Source organism: Tupaia chinensis, unplaced genomic scaffold (assembly GCF_000334495.1).
Source record: "Tupaia chinensis unplaced genomic scaffold, TupChi_1.0 Scaffold000147_1, whole genome shotgun sequence".
Taxonomy (NCBI): domain Eukaryota; kingdom Metazoa; phylum Chordata; class Mammalia; order Scandentia; family Tupaiidae; genus Tupaia; species Tupaia belangeri.
The window spans coordinates 2,920,671-2,946,430 of record NW_006159617.1 but is presented as its reverse complement, the minus strand read 5'-3'; the positions used below and the strand labels follow the sequence as shown (position 1 = coordinate 2,946,430).

The 25,760-nt window shown below is 42.9% G+C and overlaps 1 protein-coding gene across 9 annotated transcripts in view; it reads right to left on the bottom strand.

Annotated features, from left to right (window-relative positions):
* Positions 1–11,650: 11,650 nt before the first annotated feature.
* The window catches only part of TLE1 (TLE family member 1, transcriptional corepressor), a 133,398-nt gene continuing 119,288 nt past the window's right edge, over positions 11,651–25,760 (bottom strand). For all 9 annotated transcript variants that reach the window (XM_006145473.2, XM_006145475.2, XM_006145474.2 and 6 more), the window contains 6 exons: positions 22,061–22,310; positions 19,402–19,649; positions 16,273–16,420; positions 13,643–13,793; positions 12,693–12,769; positions 11,651–12,299 (listed from right to left, as the gene is read on the bottom strand). In XM_006145473.2, the coding sequence (XP_006145535.1) occupies positions 12,192–12,299; positions 12,693–12,769; positions 13,643–13,793; positions 16,273–16,420; positions 19,402–19,649; positions 22,061–22,310 (982 nt within the window). In that variant the 3' untranslated portion in view covers positions 11,651–12,191. The remainder of the gene's footprint in view (positions 12,300–12,692; positions 12,770–13,642; positions 13,794–16,272; positions 16,421–19,401; positions 19,650–22,060; positions 22,311–25,760) is intronic.

Sequence of the window (25,760 nt, the reverse complement as noted above, 5' to 3'; positions counted from 1 at the left end):
GCATGGCTGAAGAGAAGCCACACTGCACATTGTAACTGAGGTTCGAATCCCCGGCCTGGTTGCCTGGTCAGCCTGAAACACACTAGGTATATGCACTGGCACTCGTTTAAGATCCTGAAGGTGCTTGTTTGTCTCCTTCTTTCTTTCTCATGTGCATAAGCACATGTTCTATCCTTTAGAAAGGGGGGGAAAAGGGAACCAGCAGTTAGCGTAATGGCTATGTCGCTGGACTCCCACGTAGTCGACCGTGGTTTGCGTCCTGGACCCGGTGGCTTAAAACTCATGCCAGGCGTGTATGTGTGCATGCCCAAGATCTCGAGAGGAGAATGGAGGAGAAGGGATTGTGGCATGACCATCCCCCCCGGGGGGTGATTTCTCGCTTTCTGTCTCTTGTCTCTCTCTGTCTGTCTGGCAAGTGCACGCACCCTATAGCGAAAACCTCTCCAAAAAAAAAAGAAAAAAAAAATTCAAACTATTCTATCTTGAGAGTCCGTATCTCCTAGAAGTCAAAACATCTAAAATGGGCATCAATTAATAAACAGTGTGATCAAATTTTTACACTAATGCAGAGATTTAAAAAACAAAGAAATCAGGGACCAGCAGTTAGCGTAATGGCTATTTCGCTGGATTCCCATGTAGCTAATCACAGTTTGAGTCCAGGACCTGGTGGCTTACATTCACGCCGGGCGTGTGTGCGTGCGTGCCCAAGATCCCGAGAGGAGAATGGAGGAGAAGGGATTGCACTGTGGCCATCTCCCCTGGGGGGTGATTTCTTGCTTTCTGTCTCTCGGTCTCTCTCTGTCTTTCTGGCGAGCGCATGCGCCCTATGGCAAAAACCTCTTCAAAAAAAAAAAAAAAGAAAGAAAGAAAGAAAAACAAACAGATCAGTATTTACATTTTACATAAGGAAGGTACCAGAGGTCTGTATCTTCCAAATCTCAAAACATACAATACAGTCCAAAGTAGATGGTTTCCACAGTGCAAAGTATCAGTCCAGAAATTACAAAGACAAATATGGTAGACAGGGAGTTTTGCACATTGACAAAGTGGCTGTCTTGGAGAGCGGTAATGATGACCTGGGTCGTATTCCTGAATTATTTGTTTGATAAAAAGGACTGACATCTTGGCTAGACGTATTCCATTATCTTCTCTCTTCATATAAGAGTATTTCCAGCCCAATGATGTGTCATGAGATTGTTCAAATTGGCATTTGCAGATATCAAAATGATGCCTGCCACCCAGAGAGACATGCCGAGTTTGCCATCAGTCTTCAGTTGCTGGCAGTCAGCGGCCTTTCTGATCCTGTTTCCATGGAAATTGACATTAGATAGGTGGGGGGAAGGGGAGTTGTGGGTTGCTTTTTTATTTCATTATTTCAAATAAGATGTTTGAACCCTTTACCTTCCTTGCACCCATCTGAAGCCAGTTTCCCTGGCAACAGGAATCAGGCATGCCACTCCCCCAGGAACTGAGAGTAGGAGCTCTCACTTTGCTGATCTAAGAAGACAGCACCAAAGAGTACAGCCAGTACGGACTGGAATTCTTTGAATCAGCCCAAGGGGTGGAAGGACAAAAAGGGATTAGAAGTGGCCTGAAACTTCATAAGAAGGCTTTAAAGAAAATACAAGGTTTTGTTTAAAAAATCTTGTCTTTTGAGTAAAATAAACATACAGGTGGTGAGGCCTGCGAAAGTCCTTAAAAACTGCCTGCCTGTGGATAACTACTTAATCTAGCTTGTCTACATGTTCCTCTGTCCACGGCACACCCCGCCCACTCATGTGTTTTATTATGCATCATGCTTACTTTTCTTAGGAAAAAGGAAAAGAGGAACATTCCAGATAAGGGCTTATTAAGTCGTTTTCCCCCCAATAATCAATGTTTTTACATACTAAGTGATTTGCTTTCCAAGGTGCTATGGTTGCTTTTGGAAGGATTTTCATTGCGCAGACTACGTTCAATGGAGAACGTGGTGGCGCTAAAATGGCTGTCTGCTTATAAAAATAATAACGCAGAAAAAGTCATAGAGGAAAGAAAAGAGTGGCCATTAAACTAAACTATTAAGAATGCTTGCACTTTACATTCCAAATGTGAAGTTATGTATCAGGGCTATTACAATCACAGAGTGCTGTGCGGTGGATTCAGTAGAATGGTCATGTAAATTGAAAAGCAAACTAATGTCTCTTCAGGCTCTGGAAACCACAGAAGGAATTTGCTCCCAAGTGGAAAACTAGGCAATCAACCAACGAATCACTCACCCAAAGTACAAGAGCTTTGTCTTTCCCATCAACTATCTTTTATGCGGAAGTAGGATATGGGTCACTTCATACAGTATCACAAGAAAATTAGAAAGGTATAAGCTTTGGCCTATGCCTTAAACTTGAGTGCTGGTGGTTTCTCTGATGGAAAGTTTGCTCTTTTCTATAATTTTGCCATATAAAACACTCTTATGAAAGGTTATACCTAAAATGCTTGATAAAAATCTTTTGATTGAAATGCTTATATTGATAGGCTGGCCTTATGGCCTATAGGTTAAGGGAGCCAGATCCCACATGGCTGACCATGTAGTTTGAGTCCTGGCCCAGGTCCCTTAAAAAACACATTGGCATGTATGTGCATGCCCCAAATCCTGACAGGATGGAGAAATGAAGAAAAGATTGCAGTATGACCATGTCTCATTGGGGTGTGCCTTCTCTCTCTCCCTCTTACCTATGACAAGTACACATGCATCCTCTAGCAATAAAAAAGAAAAAAAAATGCTTATGTTGGGTAGAAGTGTAAGAATTTACTTTAATATAAGAAAACTAACTACAAAAATGAAAAATGGATTTATAATAACAGGGGTCTTCAAACAGTTCATGGAAAATGCACATTATGAAAAAGTTATGTGGAGATTTTAAAAATATTTGCACCTACTTTGGGGAAATACACCCCAAATTAATGTCAGAATGGGGCTGGACCTGTGTCTTAGTAGTTCAGAACACCAGAAACCACATGGCCAAATCCTGGCCCTAGAGGCTTATGAGATATGCTGAGCACATGTGGGTGCATGATCTGAATCTTGACAGGATGGAGAAATGGAGAAGGGATTGTGATGTGACCATGCGCCATTGAGGGGGGTTGCATGTTCGCTCTCTTCCCATCTTTCTCTGGTGAACGCATGCACGCTCTGGCAAAATTTTAAGTGTTAGGATGGAGTTTCTGTTTGTTTATTTTTCCAACTGTTGTGTAGCCCCTTCTTTCAATGGCATATAAAATAAGGCAATAATTCTGTTTTGGGAATCTTTCTGCCTCACTTTCACAAGTGACTTTGGTTGTTGCCAGCTGTACTAATTCCATAGCACACAGTAAAGCTGGATCATTCCATTGGTGGCTTCTCTAGACCTAGAGGAAAATAGAACAAGGACATAACAGTATGCTCTAGTCACAGAAAAAGTAATGACCACTTACCATCAAAAAAATTGCTAAAAACCCTGACAATTAAGGAAGTAGAATGAAACTGTACAAGCCTTTCCTTCTGAGTGAAATAAACAGTACAGTCTTTAAAATCCCAAGATAAATGCCACCCAAGCTCTGAGGATTATAGGAACATTCATTTTCCTCCTCAGGAGAAAGGTCTAAATGATCATTGTTCTAAGGAAGAAAAGCTATCCTCCCAACCTTACCTATTAAGTAACTTATTTACTGACACCACTAGCATCTTTTTCCAGACCTAAGAGAAGCTATGCAGAGGGGTCAAACTTATGTTGCCTGATCCCATCTGCTACACCCCTATAATCTGGGCGTGCTGCAAAGCAATTATGTAATAGATTTCTTTAGAATTTACCTTTTCAGAGGGTAACATTTGAATTTGGTTATTTCTAGGAAAAGATGCCAGTTGAGAGGGTCTTTTACATTAAGGTCTGATTTCACAACTACTTTTGATGCCACTGAACAACTTTGCTGATGATGCTAGTGATAGGCAAGCTTTTGACAAAAGCCTAGCCTGAGGCAATGGACTCTGGCCAAGGTATTCACATGGGGCCATGCACTCTCTGGCCAGCACCATGTTAAATTCTGAAAATAGTCTCTCATTTAACCTCTTCAATGATCCCAAGGCAGGCAATTTTATTCCAATTTTATAATTAAAGAAAGATCCTGAGAGAGGCTGAGGAAGTTGCCTCACTCTATACAGAAATGAGAAATATGAATCACCCCTGAGATCTAGCTACACCTGGTTTGAAGTCGATTCCAAATGCATTGCTCTTCCTTACACACCTCAGAGAAATATGAATCACCCCTGAGATCTAGCTATACCTGGTTTGAAGTCGATTCCAAAGGCATTGCTCTTCCTTACACACCTGTGCCCAATGAGCTGTGCTTGCACTCTCTTTTCAAAGGGGGTACTACTAGTGCCACTATAGAACCTTTTATCTTAAGCGAATATAATGTAGAGGTAGGTTACAGAGAGAGAGAGAAAGTGAGAAATAACCCCCCCCCCCAGAGGGATGGCCATGCTGCAACCCATTCATCTTTTCTCCTCCTGGGATTTTGGGCATACAAGCACATGCACCCAATTTGAGTTGAAAGCCTCCGGGTCTAGGACTTGAACTGCAGTTGGCCATGTGGAAGTCCAGTGGTTGAGGCATCTGGTGGTGGTGTGGTTGAGGCAAAACTATAAATTCTTAACCATAAACATAGAGCACACAAGTTCATACAGTAGAAACTACAAAGGAATTAAGCATTCACTTCAAGTGTCTAAAAGAAGCTATCGAAGATCTATGAAAGTTTTTCTAGGAACTGTCAACAAGACAAACACCCATTTTTCTTTTTCTTTCACCACTACCCCCCCCCCCAGGGTAAGGGGGATGGCCACACCACAATCCCTTCTCCTCTTGGAATTTTTGGTGCACACACACATGCACCCTGTGTGATCTTCATTTGGGAGTTCAGCCCCTTAACCACTATGCAACCTGCTAATCCCAAACATCCATCTTTTTATTTTTTCTTTTTAAGGATGGGGATAGATGGCCAATGAGCTGACTTCTTTAGGAGTTTTTCAAAGAATAAATCTAAACTATAACAAACTAACTGGGGGAAAGAGGTATTATTTAATGCCTATGATTAGCAAATATTTTTTAGACTAACACGAATGTAATGTGGTTGACCTGAGGAGACAAACTGGCACTGCCATTTGCTGCTGGGGTCATTATAAATGTGTCTAATATATCTAGAAAGCAACTTGGCATTATATAAAAGCAAAGATCTACAGTATCATTGAGAATACAAATAAACTCTAATAGTTCATTAAGTTGATAGCTCTACCATAAAAATTATGGCTCTAGATCAGCAGTTTTTAGTGTAGCCCCTAGATCAGCAGCCTCAGGACCACCTTGAAGCTTCTCCAGAAAATGTAAATTTTCAGGTGCAACCATGACCTATTTATTAAGTCAGAAACTCTGAGTCTGGAGCCCAGAGATCTCATTTTTTGGGGGAAATAATTGTTTTATTTAACTTTATTTATTTACTTACTTACTTAAATTTGACCAGAGAGGGACAGAGCGAGAGGGGGTGGGGGGGTAGGAGAGTGAGAAAGCAAGCTGCCAGGTCCAGAACTTGAACTGGGGTCTGGCCCCAGAGATCTCAATTTTAACTAGTCTTACTGGTGATACTGATACACATTAAAGTTTGAAAATTGCTCAAGAAATATGAAACCAAATAGACACTAAACATTTAACTGATTAGGAAATGCTAAGATAAAATACATTGGCAAAAGAAGCTTTTGGATATCTGGATGATAAGTTTCCTGGGGCAAAAAACGCCCTTTATCCAGGCTACGTCTTGCTCAAGGAGACCTGAAACTGGTGATCTGAAGATTGTGGAGCACAGAGAGGACATCCTTGAGAAGTCAACAATCTGTGGGCCTGGGCAGAGAACAGGGTTCGAAATATCACTTTTCAAGCTCATTTCTGATGATAGAGGCAACAGTAGTACTCTCTGGATGAAATTAAATAACAGGCTGAAATTAATAATGTGATTTCTCTTCCTGATCTGTTATAAAAAACTTTGGGAAAATCACAATCTTCAGCAAGACTACAGTTTTTTTTTTTTTTGGAGGTTTTTGCTATAGGGCGCGTGCGCTCGCCAGACAGACAGAGACAGACAGAGAGACAGAAAGCGAGAAATCACCCCCCAGGGGGGATGGTCACACTGCAATCCCTTCTACTCCACTCTCCTCTCGGGATCTTGGGCTCACACGCACACATGCCCGGTGTGAGTTTTAAGCCACCGGGTCCGGGACACGAACCGCGGTCGACTACATGGGAGTCCAGCGACATAACCATTACACTAACTGCTGGTCCCCCAAAACTGCAGTTCTTTAAATTCCTACTTGAATGCTCTCTACATCTTTGGAGTCAACTATTACTTACTTATTAGTCATGCTATCTTAAAAGTTAACCCATGGGGCCAGCAAGTGGCACAGTGGTTAAGGAGCTGGACTCCCACATGGCCAACTGTAGTTCAAGTCCCAGACCTTGCAGCTTGCTTTTTCACTTTCCCTTTCTCTCTCTCTCTGGTCAAATTAAATAAATAAATAAATAAATAAATAAAATAATAACAAATAAAAATAATTCTTTTTAAAAAAGTTAACCCATTAAAAAACCTCACTTCTCAGCCTCTGTGAGGATTATCATCATTGATGTTAAATACTTACCTTACAAGGGGCGCTTAATAAATGTATCATATTGGTGAAATATTTTGTCCTTACAAAATAAGGGCTAGACACATCCAGCTGTGAAACAAGTATTACAAAACTAATCTTACGAGGTCTTTCTTACCCAATCCCATGCCAGAGCTACATAGTAAAAACTTTATATAAGGTATGAGGAAAAACTGAGGGATTAAGAAGATTAAATATATATATATAAGAAAGCATTTGTTGACAAAAAGAACAAGAGAAACAAATTTTTTTTTTTTGAGAGGTTTTCGCTATAGGGCGCGTGCGCTCGCCAGACAGACAGAGAGAGACATAGAGACAGAAAGCGAGAAATCACCCCCCAGGGGGGATGGTCACGCCGCAATCCCTTCTCCTCCATTCTCCTCTCGGGATCTTGGGCACGCACGCACACGCACCCGGCGTGAGATTTAAGCCACCGGGTCCGAGACGCGAACCACGGTCGACTACGTGGGAGTCCAGCGACTTAGCCATTACGCTAACTGCTGGTTCCGAGAAACAAATTATTTACATGAGTTATAAATTAGTGAACACAAATCTATCTTCACAACTATAATACTGCACAGGAGTGGTACTTAAGGGAATTATGCAAATAATAAATAATTAAAATGAAATTAAGAGGGTATTTGGATAGCTAGGAAAAAATATCCAATGGCCAACTCTGAGATTTGAAAGAACAAAGACAGAGCTCATAGTACAACCTAAATTTGGTTTTGTCTCCTGTGAGGCAGTGGGAACACAGCTTCCTAGAGCCTTGGTGAGTAGAGCATGGGTCACAACCACTTCCTGACATGTTTGTATGTGAAACTGCCTAGCACAGTTCTTGGTATAGAAGTAACCAATGTTAGCTGAATCTTGATTTGTTGAGCCCTGCTTTGCAATCCACTTTCAAGGCAAGAAGGATACAAAAATTTGGTTTATTGGGTCTCAATAACCACACGATTCTAATCTTCTGGGGAACAGGAAAGGCAATCCCTAATGTCATAGTTTTGGAGAAAAGAGATCATTCTCCCAGCCATGCTTTCTACCTGTGAGACTACAGCTACTCATAACTCACTTTTGATTCTGAAGACCCTGGCTAGTATGATAACCTTTCCTTGCCCCATTTTACAAGCAGGGAAACACTATATCGTCTGGACAACTTCCCAAGGTTCTAAACCCATTGAGTGGTGGGACTTGCACTAGAACATCTCTTCTAGAACTCTTGCCATAAAACCACCCAAAAGCTCTGGTCACATTCAAAAGCAAATGGAAGTAGATTCACCAAACTCAAGATGATCTCTGAGTTGATAACATCTAGACCTCCAGAAAAATCTCATTAGAGAAAGAATATAAGAAGCTTGGGAATCTATAGAGCATGAAGAGACCGAGAGAGACCAGGAGTTAGTGTAATGGCTATGTTGCTGGACTCCCATGTAGTTGTCCCGGACCTGGTGGCTTAAACTCACTCTGGGCGCGTGTGCGTGCGTGCCCAAGATCCGGAGAGGAGAATGGAGGAGAAAGGATTGCGGCATGGCCATCCCCCCTGGGGGGGGTAATTTCTCGCTTTCTATCTCTCTGTCTGGCGAGCACACGTGCACTATAGAAAAAAACAAAACAAAACAAACAAACAAAAAAAAAACACACCAAGAAACAAACAAAAAACAAACCTCTTCAAAAAAAAAAAAAAAACAGAGAGACTGAGAAAGAAAACAGAAAGCTTGGCTCTTTCTTCAACTCAGACTCCTTTCAAATGTGCCTTTCCATCTTCCTCATAGCCACAGAGCAAGGGACCACATTCCATAGTCTTCTTCTGGGCTAGATAAGCCATGTCACAAGTCCCTGCCAATGTCTGGTACGTGCAAGTGATGAGACAAATTCTAGTCACTTGTTTAAAAGCACACCCCTTTCCCTGATTCAATCCCTTCCCTGTGGCTGGCTGAAGGTGGGGGCACCCAAAACAACCTTGCAAGCCCTAATGTCTCCAATGCCGGCCTGAGTCTCTTGGCTTGATGTGGGAGAAAAACCAACCCTGGTGGTCTTTAAGCCCTGCACTGTTGGGTCATTGTCATAGCAACTGACCCTCTACCTTACCATTAGGGAAAACAAGGTAGAAGCAGAGAGAAAAGACAACAGAGAAGGTAAACATTACATTTCTAAGCCATTGGAGAGTCTGTGGTATAGAAACCTCCTATAGGAAGAGATGAGAGAGAAATTAGCTTCAGTAATTAGGGGTCTGCCATTCACTTCATGAGAAGCGAAAATATTTAACAGACTGTACATAAACAGTTTCCCCTTTTTTTGGCAAAAAGTAAACCAAGTAATGTTTTTAAATATATAAAAACGAGAAGGTCTTGATAACAAAAAAACATTACGACAAACTGCCAACAACTCGCTGGATCCTAAGAAAACAAGAACATTAAAAATTCCTTAGGTGCTATTTTTAAACAGCCAGGAAAATTGACTTAAAATTATTAGCCATTGTTTTCTAAACTGTAACAGTAAATAATAGGTATATGAAGAATGAGTCATACAGCCGTTTCAGGAGAAAACATGCATGGTAACTTATTAAAAGCCTAAGGTTACAGATTTCATCTAATCAAATTAGTTAAAGCCTGTCTGCAAAGAGAAAAAAAAAAGACTGATAACAGAGAGCAATAGCTGGAGCTGCAGGGAGAGTTAATGAAAAGAGCAGGACTGGCCCATGTCCTGGTGGCTGGGTGATTGGATGCCACATGGCTGACAGGAGGGAGAAATGGAAGAGAGGGATTATGGTACAACCATCCCCAGGAGGGGTACATTCTTATTTTTCTGTCTCTCTTTCTGGCAAGTGCATGTGCCCTCTGGCAAATTTAAAAAAAAAAAAAAAAAAAAAAAAAGGAAAATAATATAGCTGAGTGTTTGGTAGGACTGGCTTAAGTAAATTAGTATAATAGGTAAAATAAGTATGAATGAAGACATACTTAATGGACCTACCTTTCTTTTACAAATTAATGAACTCTATAGCTTTTAGAGCACTGTATCATAAATTGTAAATAAAACCCAAGTCACGTGTGTGTCTTGGAACTTAAAACCTGTGAAGAGAGAGACCACAGATTTGAAAAGATTGCCTTCCAGTGAATCATCAGGAAAAAGTAGAGCTTTAATTTGTGACCTTGAATCACAAGAGTATTTAAGAAAAGAATGAATCTTGATGAAGTAAATTTAGATTCCTAAATATTAACTGTCACTAATAATACCTCAATTACAATTCCAAGTCTTAAGTTTCAGGTAACTTGGAAGTGCTTGATAAATTAGGTTCTAGTTTGGGAGCCATAAACAAACTTATAAAATAAGTGCACTTTAAAACTTCCTTTACCCAACCAAGCATGTATGTGTACATGTCCAAATTCCCAAGGAGAGAATGAAAGAGAGGGAGTTGTGGCTTGGTCATCTCTCTGACAGGTAAATTTCTCTCTTTCTTTCTGGCAAACGTATACACCCATAGTAAAAAAACTAAAAAACAAAACAAAATAACAAAAAGCAATTAAAAAAAAATCCTTCACTTACAAGCCCAGACTCAGTGGTGCAGTCTGTAGCTTAATGAATTGCAGTGCTGGAAGCCATTTGGCCCACTGTGGTTTCAGATCCCTGGTCTAGCTGATCTGAAAACATATTGGAGGTGACTGTACCCAGATTGTGAAGAGCTTGTGAGCTAGGGCAGGCGGAACACACAGTATAAGGTTTTTTTCTCTCTTTCTTATGCATGTACACGTGGTCTCAAATCACAAATTGAAAAAAAAAAAAAAAAAAAAAAAAAAAAAAAGGAAAATAATATAGCTGAGTGTTTGGTAGGACTGGCTTAAGTAAATTAGTATAATAGGTAAAATAAGTATGAATGAAGACATACTTAATGGACCTACCTTTCTTTTACAAATTAATGAACTCTATAGCTTTTAGAGCACTGTATCATAAATTGTAAATAAAACCCAAGTCACGTGTGTGTCTTGGAACTTAAAACCTGTGAAGAGAGAGACCACAGATTTGAAAAGATTGCCTTCCAGTGAATCATCAGGAAAAAGTAGAGCTTTAATTTGTGACCTTGAATCACAAGAGTATTTAAGAAAAGAATGAATCTTGATGAAGTAAATTTAGATTCCTAAATATTAACTGTCACTAATAATACCTCAATTACAATTCCAAGTCTTAAGTTTCAGGTAACTTGGAAGTGCTTGATAAATTAGGTTCTAGTTTGGGAGCCATAAACAAACTTATAAAATAAGTGCACTTTAAAACTTCCTTTACCCAACCAAGCATGTATGTGTACATGTCCAAATTCCCAAGGAGAGAATGAAAGAGAGGGAGTTGTGGCGTTGTCATCTCTCTGACAGGTAAATTTCTCTCTTTCTTTCTGGCAAACGTATACACCCATAGTAAAAAAACTAAAAAACAAAACAAAATAACAAAAAGCAATTAAAAAAAATCCTTCACTTACAAGCCCAGACTCAGTGGTGCAGTCTGTAGCTTAATGAATTGCAGTGCTGGAAGCCATTTGGCCCACTGTGGTTTCAGATCCCTGGTCTAGCTGATCTGAAAACATATTGGAGGTGACTGTACCCAGATTGTGAAGAGCTTGTGAGCTAGGGCAGGCGGAACACACAGTATAAGGTTTTTTTCTCTCTTTCTTATGCATGTACACGTGGTCTCAAATCACAAATTGAAAAAAAAAAAAAAAAACAAGATAAAAATCACCCTCCTCTACAAATACATGAACTTTGCTTATATAGTTTGCATTGATAATCCCAAAGCTTTGATTAAAAAAAAAGGATGGAGGAGAAGGGATTGCGGCGTGACCATCCCCCCTGGGGGGTGATTTCTTGCTTTCTGTCTCTATGTCTCTGTCTGTCTGGCGAGCGCACGTGCCCTATAGCGAAAACCTCTCCAAAAAAAAAAAAGGAAATGAAGGCAAAGGCAAACTACTTATTGGTACTAAAGCCTTTACTGTAATAAACCAAATATATTTACAATTTATACAAATGTTTAACCTTCAACAAAAATACAAAAAAACATTTCACAAGATGCAAAACCAGGAAACAAGTTCATTGGAGACACCACTGCGCTACAAAGGACGGAACGTGAGGTGAACTGCAAGGAACAGAAAGGTAATCTCGCACTCGGGCAAGGCGTGATTGACAGATCACCCAGAAAGGAAAGGACGGGCTCAAACGCGGGTCAGCAGATTCCGTTCCTCGATCCTATAACCTTTGGCCCCTCTGTCCACTTGGCCTTGGTGCTCCTTTTGGTCTAGGTAGATAGGTGACCGTCTGTTGACCTTCTGTGGATGGATTCATGGCCTCCTCTTTGTAGACTCAAAAGTAGTTTTGTGTCAAGGTTTGGAAATAGGACTTGGTGTGTGTGTTTTTGTTTTCTTTTTTCCTTTTAAAGTTACAACTTTTCTATTTCTACAAATTCAAAACATTTTGGCCCAATTCAACTATAAATGTTAAATCACATGACGTTTTCAGTAGATGACTTCATAGACTGTAGCTTTCTTGTCTCCTGAGCCAGTGACTATGTACTTGTCATCCACAGAGATGTCACAGCTAAGCACTGAGGAGGACTCTTTGGACTGGAAGAGAAAACAATGGGCATATGTTTAATATGGAGTCAAGACACTCATGGACTGCTCCCTCGCAGGTACTCTCCCTCCTGGTTTCAAAGGTGACTCCTTTGGGGACCAGCAGTTAGCGTAATGGCTATGTCGCTGGACTCCCACGTAGTCAACCGCAGTTCGAGTCTCAGACCCGGTGACTTAAAACTCACGTGGGGCGTGTGTGCCCAAGATCCCATGAGGAGAATGGAGGAGAAGGGATTGCGGCATGGCCATCCCCCCTGAGGGGTGATTTCTTGCTTTCTGTCTTTCTGTCTTTCTCTGCTGTCTGGAGAGCGCACGTGCCCTATGGCAAAAACCTCTCCAAAAAAAAGGTGACTCCTTTGTTCTAGATAAGGATCATCTGCTTACCTGGAATATACTGGCTCCATAGGGAGTCCGCCAAGCATTGAGGAGGTTGTCTTTTCCAGTACTCACAAACCATTTACCTAGGATTAGCAACAGAACAGGGAGTTTTAGCAAGACAACCTTCCTAGGACACCATGAGCAGCCTGAAATCAGTCACTATCAGACCATTTCTAACGCATGGACTGTCGCACCTAAACGGTTCATCTACAGCATAAGCAGATGTTTTAAATCTGGGCTCCTCAGTGAATGATCTGTGTGATCCTGGGTACAATCAAACCGAAACAGGACTTGCAGCACCACATCCAGCACACAGGAGGAAGTACTGAATCAATATTTTGTTATTCTACTTTGATCAGATCCTCATGAGGAAATGAGACTAGGAAGGATTAAATGTCACTCAAGTAAGATGTTGGTCACATTACTGACATATAGGATGTGCACAGTAAGTGACAGCTATTCATCCACTCATCCCTCTATCCCACGAACAAACACCCGACCAGCACCAATACACAAGAGTCTCACATATGCTTCTTCACTCTTTGTCTTCAATGCAGGTTGTGAGTGTCTGGGTGCCAGCTCAGTATGCCCTGTGCTGACCCGGGTCTCTTCATCCTCACCAGATCATAACGACTCCCTAACCCATTTTCCTAGAGATCCCCACCCATCCCTCTTAAGAGTACTAATTAGTTGCTCCCATGACCCTCACTAAAAACAAATATGCAACCAAACCTTGTATTAGGCAATTTCAGTGCCTGCTGACTTTTCTCAAATTAGCAAAACAGACTGGAACAGACATTACTATGCTCTGAGGGCCATATTAAAACAATAGAATTATTGCATCCAGCTGCTCGGAAAACAACATTTTTTCCAGATAGGATCTCTCCCCTATTTTTTTGGAAATATTTTCCACTGAGGCTATTGGTGGCCTCCAGTTTCCTTTCGGTTGAACTCACCACAATAAGCGAATTTGAGGGACAGCACGCAGCTCTCATGGAGATGCAGCTGGTACTTGTCAGGCTTGTTCACGTGCAGAACTTCCACATTGCTGCTCTCCATGCCCACGGCCAGCCACTCCCCCGTTGGGCAGTACCCAAGGGAGAATATCTGCAAGAAGCACAGCAGGCCAGCTGATAACTGGGCCCAGGACACATAGGCCAAGAAAAGGCAGCAAGAAGGGAGAGAAGACCGAGAGTGGGAAGCCATCGGCCAACCCTGGGCTGTGGGAAAGTCGACAGGACAAGCGACCCAACCCAGATGGACCAAGTCCATGGGTCGTTTTTATGAAACAAATGGAAAATTTGGAAGTTACATCATATGTGATGAAATCAAGGAATTGTTCTTCACGATAATGGTAGCCGGGTGTGTCTTCGTCTTTTAGAGGCACGAACCGAAATACTTATGGGTGAAGTAATGTCATGTCTGGGACTGACTTTAAAATAATCTGCTGTTTTGGGTTGAGGATGATAGAACAGACAAGATGAGCCATGTGATGATAACTGTCAAAACTGGGTGATGGGCATATGGGCGTTACTGTACAATTCTCTGTATTTTCATATATGCTTCAGTAATTTTTATTCTCATAGAGATTTGCGAATTTCCATAAGAAGTTTTTTTTTTTTTTTGGTGGTGGTGGGGGGTTTTGCTACAGGGCGCGTGTGCTCACCAGGCAGACAAGAGAGACAGAAAGCGAGAAATTACCCCTCAGGGGGATGGCCACACCGCAATCCCTTCTCCTCCATTCTCCTCTTGGGATCTTGGGCACACACGCACATGCGCCCAGCGTGAGTTTTAAGCCACCAGGGCTGGGACGTGAACCGCAGTCGACTATGTGGGAGTCCAGCGACATAGCCATTATGCTAACTGCTGGTCCCTCCATAAGAAGTTTTTTTTTAAAAAAAAAAAGGCAGAGGAAAAACAGTAGCCTACTGGCCCACCTGTGATGCCAATGTGCCCCCACAAAGCTCTGCAATGCTGGAAGTCACATGGTAGGTTGGGCTTTGGTTCCTGGGTTGACCTATACACACCAGGCACACATGTATGTGCTTATGATCCTGGATAAGTGGGAAGAGCTGTGGCCTCCCAGCCTCAGAGAGAATCCCTGTTAGGGATACTAGTCTTTCTTTCTCATGAAAGAAATAAATAACTTAAAAGAAAAGGTATCTGAGGGCTGGCAGGTGGCATAGTAGTTAAGGTGTTGAGACTCCCACATGGCAGACCGTGTTTCAAGTCCAGGACCTGGTGGCTTAATTTTTCACTTTCTCTCTATCTGTCTCTCTCTGATCACGTTAAGATAAGTAAATTAAATTAGATAAATAATTAAAAAGAAAAAAGGTATCCTACTTACATCGGAAAAGAAGAGGATAGGAAAGTCTTTTTAAAAAATCAACAAAACATTACTAGTGTCATGATATTAAATAGTAAAGTTGTTTTCTGTTCTCCCCCCCATTTTTCTGAAATATTAAATAAATGCCAAGTAATGACCAAAAGAAGAATTCTACCATCAGAAAGCACTGAAAATAGGCGTAGTTACCAGAGCCTAGTAGTTAAGGGAGTCAGATTCCACTTGGCCAACTGAGGTTTGAGTCCTGGTCCTGGTAACTTGAAAACTAAGCCAAATGCATGTGTATGCATGCCCCAAATCCCAAAAGGATTGAGAAGGGATTGTGGTGTGACCCACGTGATTTGGAGATGCGTTCTCTCCTTCTGTCTCTGGTGAGTGCACACACAGCCTCTGGCAATTAAAAAGAAAAAGAAAAGAAAAAAGAAAAATAGAAAAGTACTTACAGTGGTAAGTATTTTTCCCCCAAACAAGTCTAGATTGAGAACTTAACATCTAAATATTTATCATAATCCACAAAGTTGCCATTTTAAAATTATTTCTAGCCTCTGTAATCTAGTCAACCAGAAGTCCATTTTTTTAAGGGATGAGTAATAAGATGGGCATCCACTAAGCTACCTCTGCATTTGTGAAGTTCCCTGATGCAGGGGAAATGAATTAACTTACAGAGCTGTTGTGACTTTTCTCTACTCCGAGTGACAACCTGGCATATTTTTCAAGCTCTACTTATATGGGAATCAAATAATCATCTCCTACTCTTGCATTAGATGGTGAGAATGTACACAAAAGACCCTACACGGCTGAAGGAAAACTATATTCTTCACTGTATGATTCGCCTACGTGAACTTATATGTAAATAAAACAGCAAATGTGTCTTAACCTACAGGATTTGAGTAACTGCTCTAAAAGGCTTTGAGCTTTTAGAAAACATCAGTTATTTCGGGGCAAGTGGTAGAGCTGGACCCCCATGGAAAGGTCCTGAGTTCAATCCTTGGGACTCCCTGTATGTGGTGGCCACGCATGTGCCTGTGATCCAGGCTGACTGAGACTGGGAGTGGATTGTGGCATGAGGACTGCGTTGGGGGTGCCTCTTCTCTTTCTCCTTCTAACTGGAGAAATAAATAAAAAAACCTTAACAAAAAGGCTATCTCAAATGTAGCTTAGTTATTACTATCCTGGGGTGGAAAGGACCACACACCCAGACCACCCCACGGACTCCAGGGAGGGCGAAGGCTGGGCAGTCACCTGTGAGGTGAAGTCGTGCTGTTGCAGCTGCCGCCCCTCGCGCAGGTCCCAGGACCGGACTGTGTTGTCCAAACCGCCTGTCCAGAGCTTGGTGCCGTCGTTAGAAATGTCAATACAGCTGGCTCCATCGGTGTGGCCCTGGAATTGCCTGATAAAACAAACCAGACTGAATAATGATTTCCTGCCAGAGCTCAAGGTAAACACTGTTGTGCTGTTAGTTTTGGACTCCGTGAGTGTGTCATCTCGCCAGCGTCTGCTGATGCGCAAGATCAAACCAGCCTACCCTGAGGAGGACAGGAAGCGGCACCTGCAGATTCTCTTTTGCTTTTTTCATGATCCAAGTGCTAAGACACGGAATGCCACTGTAGGCCATGCCCAGAAGTTAAATATGCTACTTACGGCTGGCTTCTCTGGCAAACCTATCTGGAAGGTAAAATTCCCCCCAGGTCTGGGAAAGTGTTTAAGTGTTAAAAGAAAATAAAAGACAAACACACAGAATCCCAAGTGTATTCCTTAAGAGAAGGTAAGGCCTGCGCTTCAATAGTGAAGGCCTGGATCCATGAGAAAAAGAACTGGCTACACTCTCAGCACAGGGTACAGAGCATTCCACTTCCATGAGTTGATCCACACAGTGATGCCCTTCGTGCCTACAAGCATGAGCTCACATGTTTACTCAACCTTGCTTTCTGTATTAAAGAGCCCTGCATTAGGAAATCTGGACTCCCAGAGGCAGAGGGTCATGCGGTGTCCTGACTTCAGGGGTGGTAAGCACAGACGAACATAACTGCAGAAGCAGAACCATGGCACCTCAGCAAGACTCTGCTTCCATACTGAGTACAGGGCTGTTCTTTCAAAGGGGAACCTCGTGTTTCATTTAAAAAGCACCACCAGAGGCAATCAGCTAACAGGGATTTCCTGAGCACAGATGCCGTGCAAGGCAACACCGTGGGCTTGTCAAGGGGAAGTTCACATAAAGTTCTGACGGGCTGGAGGACTGCAATGTCACGGGGACTGTGCTGGGCTTGGTTCTGCAGGCTGAGAGCGAGCTAGCAGGAGGACAGGTGAGAGAGGGCTTGACCCACCCAGCAGATGGAATAGTGGTCACACTGCTAGACTCCCACATGGCCAAGCGCAGTTCGAGTGCTGGTGCCAGTGGCTTCAACATCCAGGCACACGTGCCCAAAATTCCAGGAGAGTGGAGAAGGGACTGTGGCATTGCCATTTCCCTCCCCTGGGGCTGATTTCTCACTTTCCCTCTCACTGTGTCTGTCTGTCTATCTGTCTCTCTTTCCCACAAGCAAGAGCACATACCCTAAGGTAAAAACCTCTAAAAAACTAAACAAAGTCAAGATTTCCATGCCTATACTTCCTCTAGGTCCACCATACCTTATTCCCACAGAGTTCCAAACTTTTAAGCTGAGCTTGGCATTTAAAGAGTGCAAAGGAGGAAAAATTTAGGGCACATCGTTGCCCTGAATTCTGAGCTGAGATAAATCATGACTTAGCAATCTTTCCTCAGAAACTATTTGTACTTCAGGATCTGGCTTAGTCCTCTGCCTTAATTGCCACCATACACGTGGGCTCCAACAATCCCAGCCCTCTCCAGGATTTTCCCAGAGTTCTCAATTCATGCTACACCTTTTGAAAGTGTCATTTTATTTCCTTCTAACAGTTCTGGACATCTAGTGCTCTCCTCTCCTCTTCACTTCTGCCTTCACCTGTCTGGTTCATTAACTGCTCTCATTCGTTGGCTCAAATCATCCCTCTCTGCTGGCCTACAGCACGTGATGGGTGTTCCTCCTTCCACATATCTCAGCATCACTCTCAGGCCACTAGGAGGCAGACCCATGGCTGTGAGGGATGTGCTGGGTCACAGGAGAGGGAAGATTCTCAGATCTGAGATTGCCCTGTAACACACTGCAGCCACTAGGCCCGTGTGGCCAGCCAAGCTGAGGAGGACTTCACGGTGCTGCCCGTTATACCAATTTTTTTTTTTTTTTTGGAGAGGTTTTCGCTATAGGGCACATGCGCTCGCCAGACAGACAGAGAGAGACATCGAGACAGAAAGCAAGAAATCACCCCCCAGGGGGGATGGTCACGCCGCAATCCCTTCTCCTCCATTCTCCTCTCGGGATCTTTGGGCACACACGCACACGCACCCGGACCTACTGGGTCTGGGACGCAAACCACAGTCGACTACGTGGGAGTCCAACGACATAGCCATTATGCTAACTGCTGGTTCCCCCATTATACCAAATTATGCGTGTACTCTCCAGGAGCTGGCACAGGGCAGGGGTCCAGAGCACCGGGGCTCTGATCTCAGCGCTACCACCTCCAACTGTGTGACCTGGGGCCAGTAACTTAACCCCTCTGAGCCTCAGGCTGCTCATCTATAAAATGGGAGTATAATAGTATTGATGTACTCTCTTATTTTTTAAGACTTTTCTAGAACACTTCTGTTGTGAGCACAGGTTTCTACAGAACCCTAAGGCAGAAGAGCCAAGGAGACACGACAGGCTGACCGAGCCATAGCAGCTGCTGAGTGAGGAGGGCAGATTCCAGGAAGCCAGGCAAAGCTCTGCTTGTTCCTAGGTGGAATGACCCCTGGGCAGGTCTCTTATTTGGTTATTGAGAAACATGGATATTTTAAAACCATTTTGTGGGTGAAATTCATGGAATCTCCTCTTCTAATGTACTCTGGCTGCTTTTCTGTTATCTTTTATCAGTTGGCTGCACAAACACGATTCTAGCCAAAGCCAGAATGATTTAGTATCGAGGGCCCTTTGTACTGCCATGTATCCAAGTTATGCCATCCCTTGGCAAAATCCAAGAATATTTTTTAAACAACTGGGCTGAAGTATTACAACACAGAGATAAAACAAAAAGCAAAAGCCAACAATAAAAATGTCAATGACACTGGACACAGCAGCAAGGCTAGACACCCCACACAGGCAGTAAGAGATGCTTCTCTCCGCAGCCCAACACCAAGCTCCAAGCCTGACACACGGGAGACTCTTCATGTGCAGGTTGAAAACCTGGGGTGTCCAGACAGAAGCAGGGGTGATAGGAGGGCTTCTGGTACAGTCACTCCAAGAGGAACCCTCCCCTTGGAAAACCATTTTTTCTTACCTCACCAGCGTCTGGTTGTGCAGGTCCCACACGGCGATGTTGCCGTCGCTGCAGCAGGAGAAGCAGACCTTGGAATCGGGGCTGATGGCCAGGGCGTAGCAGGCGGGGGCTGAGGACGTCAGCTCCGCCTTGATGCGAGGGGTGGGAGCCGCCAGGTCCCAGATGGACAAGGTACTGGCTTCCCCGCCCACTATGAGAGTGCAGCCATCCGGAAGCAATTTACAGGAACGGATGTAGTTATCTCTATTCTGTGAACACACATAATACAACTGCCATAATAAATGACCAAGCAAAACTAGTGCCAGCTTCTCTAACTGCTGTCTTGGTTCTAAGGTATAGATGGCATTTTGAGCCAGTCCTGTGGCCTGGTAGTTGAGGGAACCAGATCCCACATGGCTGAGCATGCAGTTTGAGTTCCAGACCCAGCAGCTTGAAAAACATGCGGGGTGCCCATGTGTGTGAACATCAAATCCTGATAGGACGGAGAATGGAGAAAGGATTACGGTGTGACCATAACCATTGTGGGGTGCTTTCTCCCTCTCCCTCTGTCTCTCTCTAGCAAGCACATATATCTTCTGGCAAGATCAAAAAAGAGAGAAAAGGAAGGGGCATTACACACACACTCTATCACAGTGAGGTGTCTGTTGTAAAAACATGAGTCCAACTGCAATGGTCTCCCTCAAAATAGTAAACAAAATAAATTCACAGATACTCAGGCACCTAGCAATGCTGAGAGAACTAGTCCTGATTCCCTGCTCCCAATGCAGAACTGAAATTACACAGGTGTAAGGTGCATATACACATCCTTCTCTACAAAACAAAAAATACTTTTCCAAGCTATTTTATAGACTTTTTTATTTCATTAACTTCCATTATTTACTCTTTGGAAACCGCAGACCTGCTCTCTGTATTTTGCTCTGCATTACTCTACTGAATACTGTACCATGTCTTCGTCAGTCAGAAATATTCTTACCGAAGAATTTAACAGAGCTGCCTTCTCAGGTTGAAACATGGCTGCCATCAGGTTTAAGCCTCTCAATACAAGGTCAAAGAAATTCTTAAAAGAAGGCAACTCTCCATCAAAACCAACACAGATTGGACCAGCCATGGTGGCACGCACAGTGGGACACTGTAGGAGCCACATGGAGGCCTGGGTTTGGGTCACAAGTTGACCAAACATGTCAGGCACACCTGTGATCCTGGCTGCCTGGAATCAGGGGAGCAGGGAGGAATGCGGAATCATGCACCATCAGGGATACCCATCTGTCTGTCTCTCTCAGGGGAAAAATCTTTTAAAAAACAACCAATACAGACAAAAAGGGGGAGGGGGGAGTTATAGGACCAAATATGACCAACCCCCAAAAGAAATAACTGTAATTCTCCAACTCAAACCCATCTAGACATAGCTGAGTTTCTATTTGTTTTAACACTGGCCTATCTTTCAGACGGCAGGGAAACTTTAAGCATGTAACTTCAAAAAGGATATTTCTACCACTATAGAATGTTAGTCTCTGAGCTTCACTAATAAAGATATTTTAATATTATTTGATTTTTAAAAAAAGTACACTAATGACCACCCCATAGAAAGTGAGGGCAGTAGTCTTGGCATCAGCAGTTAGCGTAATGGCTATGTTGCTGGACTCCCATGTAGTCGACCGCGTTTCAAGTTCCAGACCCGGTGGCTTAAACTCACGTCAGGCGTGTGTGCATGTGTGCCCAAGAACCCAAGAGGAGAAAGGAGGAGAAAGGATTGTGGCGTGGCCATCCCCCCCGGGGATGATTTCTTGCTTTCTGTCTCTTTGGTGAGCGCATACACCCTATAGCAAAAATCTCATCCCCCTCAATAAAAAGAAAAGCCTTTATGTCTCAAAAATAATGTCATCCAGCTTTTGTGGAATACTCTCTCCAGGATCCTTACATTGCTCCAGGCTGGCTGTGGGTGAACTGCACCAGCTGCAATAGCACGAGGCAAGCGGATAGCACCCAGGGACAGGGCAGCCATCAGTCTGCTTAAAGTCAATGTGATGTAAACCCTGGGGTTATAGTTCCGGGGTCAGAATATGAACCAGCATGTTTTATGAAGGGTATCCTCCGATTCTGGGAGAAGGTGGCTTGGCGGCCTTGGGAAGAGTCCTCACTGCTTCTGCTGTACTGACTGCTGCCCTTGCTTTCTTTTCTGGAATTAAGGTAATAAAACCACACCAGCTCTCTCGGGTCTCCCTTAAAAGCACAGACCTTGTTCAGAACGGTTTTTAAGTTATGTTATCCAATGTTTACTATTCAATATTTATCTGAAGGCTGTAGGGAAATTAAAAAGTTAGGTGGATTGCAGGGATCAGGGTCCAGGCCTGGCTGTGCTTTCATCTATTAAACAGAAAACTCCCTTTCTAATACACATCCACACAAGCAGAGCCTCTGTAAACCACGGTGAAATACTTTACAAATGTAATCCATCAACTCTAGGATTTAACCACTGCAACAGCAACAAATGAAACCTTCACATCGAAGGGAGTGGGGTGGGGAGCTAAATAGCTAGCTCAGGAAACAGAAGGGGCTTCCATTTCCTCATAATGGGAATAAAACTCAGGCCTGGACAGCTATTTCCTTATTGGGTCTCCAGGGAGAAATGATCCTTGTGCACCAGTTCCTGTTCACTCACCAGACAGTCGAGCTGCGAGACAGGACTCTTGTTGCCAGGGTGGCTGATGTCCCAGACCTTGACGCAGCCCTTCCCTCCCGTGTACACGTGTCTCGTGGGATTGCTGATGGTCACCGCGCACACCACCTCCCCGTGGTTGAGGGTGTTGATCTGGCGAGCGTGTCGGGGGATGCCGGGTCCAATGAGGGCGTCGGGAGGGAAAGGGACAGGCTGCATCTGACCGTCTGCAGTAACGTGGAAGGAGTACGCTCTTTTGGAGAGGGGACAATTGGAGAGAAGAGAGGAGAGGAGAGAGAAAATACATTATCATAGGGGAACCAGTCATGATCTCAGCAAAGACCAGCAGAAAACATAAGGAAAGCAACGACTCCCTTGTTATAGTTTCCTTCTGAAATCAAAACAAGTCGAACAAATTTAAAATAAATAATACTGGAAAATCTAGGGTGTACCCAAAGATATATCTATTGAACTGCTTTTTTTTTAAAATTTAAGATTTAACAATTGTGCTTCTCCATTTTAGAACATATTCCCTCAAATCCCATTACAAATCATGTCATGTGCTTTCAAATTAACATAAAATACCTCCTTCCATGTATCTTGTATAACTGTATGATTTCCTAGTATAATTTAAAATGATTGCTTTTGGCTCTTAAGATGAAGCCCTTTTAGAACTCATAATTAATACACACACCAACTAGTATATTTCAACACTAGCAAACAAAAGCAGATTTCTAAACACACAAGTTTAAACCCTAAACTCAACTCTTCTGTTTAACCAGTAAGAGATTCTCTTCTGTCGAATGGCTCTGAGACAGAGATTTTAATGTTCCAACCTGCCCTGCCTACCTGTTCACAAATGTCGGTTTTATCTAACGCAGCTCTCAGCTAAAAAACCACTCTTCCCAGTCTCCCTTAGCCAGGTGTGCTCATGCTCTGAGATGTAGGAAGCAGCTACTGCGAGGCACTTAGAGGAAGTCCTTAACTGAAAGAAAGTGTTAGAGAAGAAGAAACACGCAACTCTGTACTTTCTGCTCGATTTTACTACAAACTTAAAACTGTTCTTAGATTAAAAAATAAACGAAATCTACATTGGGTCGAGGGATAAAAAGATGATGACAGGAAGAAGAAGAAAAAGAAAGAGGATGTGCCTGCTCACTCTTTTTCCTTCCCACTGCCTGAAACATGGGCACCATGACTGGCGCTCCTGCAGCCCTTTGGTGCTGCAAGGTGACTTGGAAGATGGAAATCAACTGCTGTAGGAGGGAGAACAGAAAACAGGATGCTGAGCTCTGGTGAGACATGGGGTGGGAATACCTCCCTGGGCTCCAGACAACTGGATCTTAATGAAAGAGCGAAATCAACTTCCACCTTATTTGAGCAACTTTTCCTTCTCTGTCAAGTATAAATAAACCTAATCCTCATTGCACACTTGTATTTCCATACCAAGATTCAAAGCACATTATTTTTCTTCCAATGAATTTCCAAAGATGAAAAGTCTGAGAGTGAATACATTATTAACATTATAAACATGCCAGACAAAAAGGTACTTTAGAGGATGGCAGAATGAGAAGTGCCATGTTTTCACTCCACATCAGAACCGTGCACATCCAACTTTGAAGATCACTACTTTCACTTTTTTATCTGAGACATCACTACGAGATCTAGATGTTCACTCTACAATCAACAAATAAAAGATGCAGTTTCATCCCATAACCCCCTGAGGTAAGTCTGGGTCCTCCCTGGAATCACTTTAATACTAACTCAAATTTTGTAAAATAACTTAACAAGCACAAAATTGAAAACTGGTATGATGTCCGTTCTCTACTGGACTGCACTTGAAACCTACATAACTTTAGCTTGAAAATAAAACACATGCTATTATTTTCTCTACATCAAAACAAAATACCAGATACATGAAGACTCTTAACTTCCCTTCCCTCAACCAAAGGAGACAATCTCACAATTTTTCAATTGTTTTTAGTAACTGCCAGAGGGTACTTGCACATGTCACAGACGGACAGAGGGATGGAGAGGAAAAAGGATCTCTCCCCACTAGAGAGCAGTCATGCCACACTCCCTTTCCTTCCATATTTCTATCCTGTTAGGATTTGGCACAAGCACGCATGTGTGCCCAGTGTGTTTTTCAAGCCACCAGGGTTGGCATTCAAACAGCAGTTGGTCATGTAGGATCCTCTGAACCACTAAGTCACAGGGCCAGTCTGGGATACAGTCTTAGATGTCTGCTATCTTCTGGCAAATTGGCCCCAGTGTTTCATATTTAGCAACTGCTTGGCTCAAATTCTTAACATGACTTTTAATTTGAATAACTTAACAAAAACGGAAACCATGCAAAACATCCTGGGAAACGAAACTGTCTGAAACAATACAGCTCAAAACCCTCACATCACCAAACCACTAAGTCTCTTATTTATTTTTTATCCAATAGGACCCTTTGGTGACCTCAGCACTATATCAAGTCTGCATTTTATTAGTTCAATATATGCATGTTACATCAGAAAAGTCATGACATATTTTTCCTATGCAAAAATGTTCTACGCAAAAACTCTTATTTTTGCATAGAAAAAATATGTCATGACTTTTCCGACAACCCAGTGGTTAGCTGAATGTGGATCTATGCCACCTATTATGGGAGATTTATGGTTTTAATCAAATAGCAGTTTGTTGCCTCTGAAGATGACTACTGAGATGTGGGGGTTTAATTCTACTCATGTCCTACAAGAGTGAAAGACTTGAAGAACTTCATAGGATAAAGCTATATGACCCAAATATCTGGCCCTGTGACCTGTGTGCAAAAGTAACAAATATCCAGATGATGCTAAGTAGATGACAGGCTGAGTTTCTATAAAACAGACCAACGTGTGTATGAACAGTCGTTGTCAGAGGGAGAGAATCTGCTTCTCTAAGCTCTCTGTACTTTAAGAGAGGCCAGACCGTGCTGCAGTGCAAAATACTGACATTCTCCAAGGCTGACCCACATGGGAAGGTTCTAGGTTTGTGTCTAGAGACCTCCCTGAGTATGCAAGAAACACGGGTGCACAGGACCCAGAACTGGCTAAAAAATGGTGGTGTATTGCAGCACTGGGATCCTCTTCGGGGTCCTGTCTCTGTCTTCTGTTCATGGATAAAATGAGTGTACTTTAAAAAGAAAAAAGAAACAAACAAAAACAATGGCACACGTGCAAGTCAGCTTCTTTTTGTGGGACACAAATCAAGGAGTATCTCCAGGTAAGTTATACTTTCCATCAGGATCCCTTTCAGCAATCCCAGATTTTCAGAGGATGACAATGTCATCTTACTTCAACTGGAACCCCTTAGTATTATAGAGTTAAATGTTCCAGATTAAAATAGACGCACTGAGCACAGACGGGAGCTCTGAACACTGGTGGCTGGAAGACACCCACGTCTCTCCCAGGTGCCCTCTTCTTTACACTGTGCAGGAGGTCTGCGATCATCACTCTGAGGCAATTTAAAATTGATTCACAGTGCAGCCAAGTGCTGCCAGAAGCTGTGAACATGTGCCTGTCCCAGGGGAACCCCATATGGATGTTAATGTAGCAGTCACAGGGGGCCTGGGAGGGAGGTGGCGCTGCCCGCTGTGCTGAAGAGCCTTGTCAATGAACAAACCAGAACAACGCAAAGTACTGATGGGTCTCTACAAGGGATCAGACAGGAGAAAAAA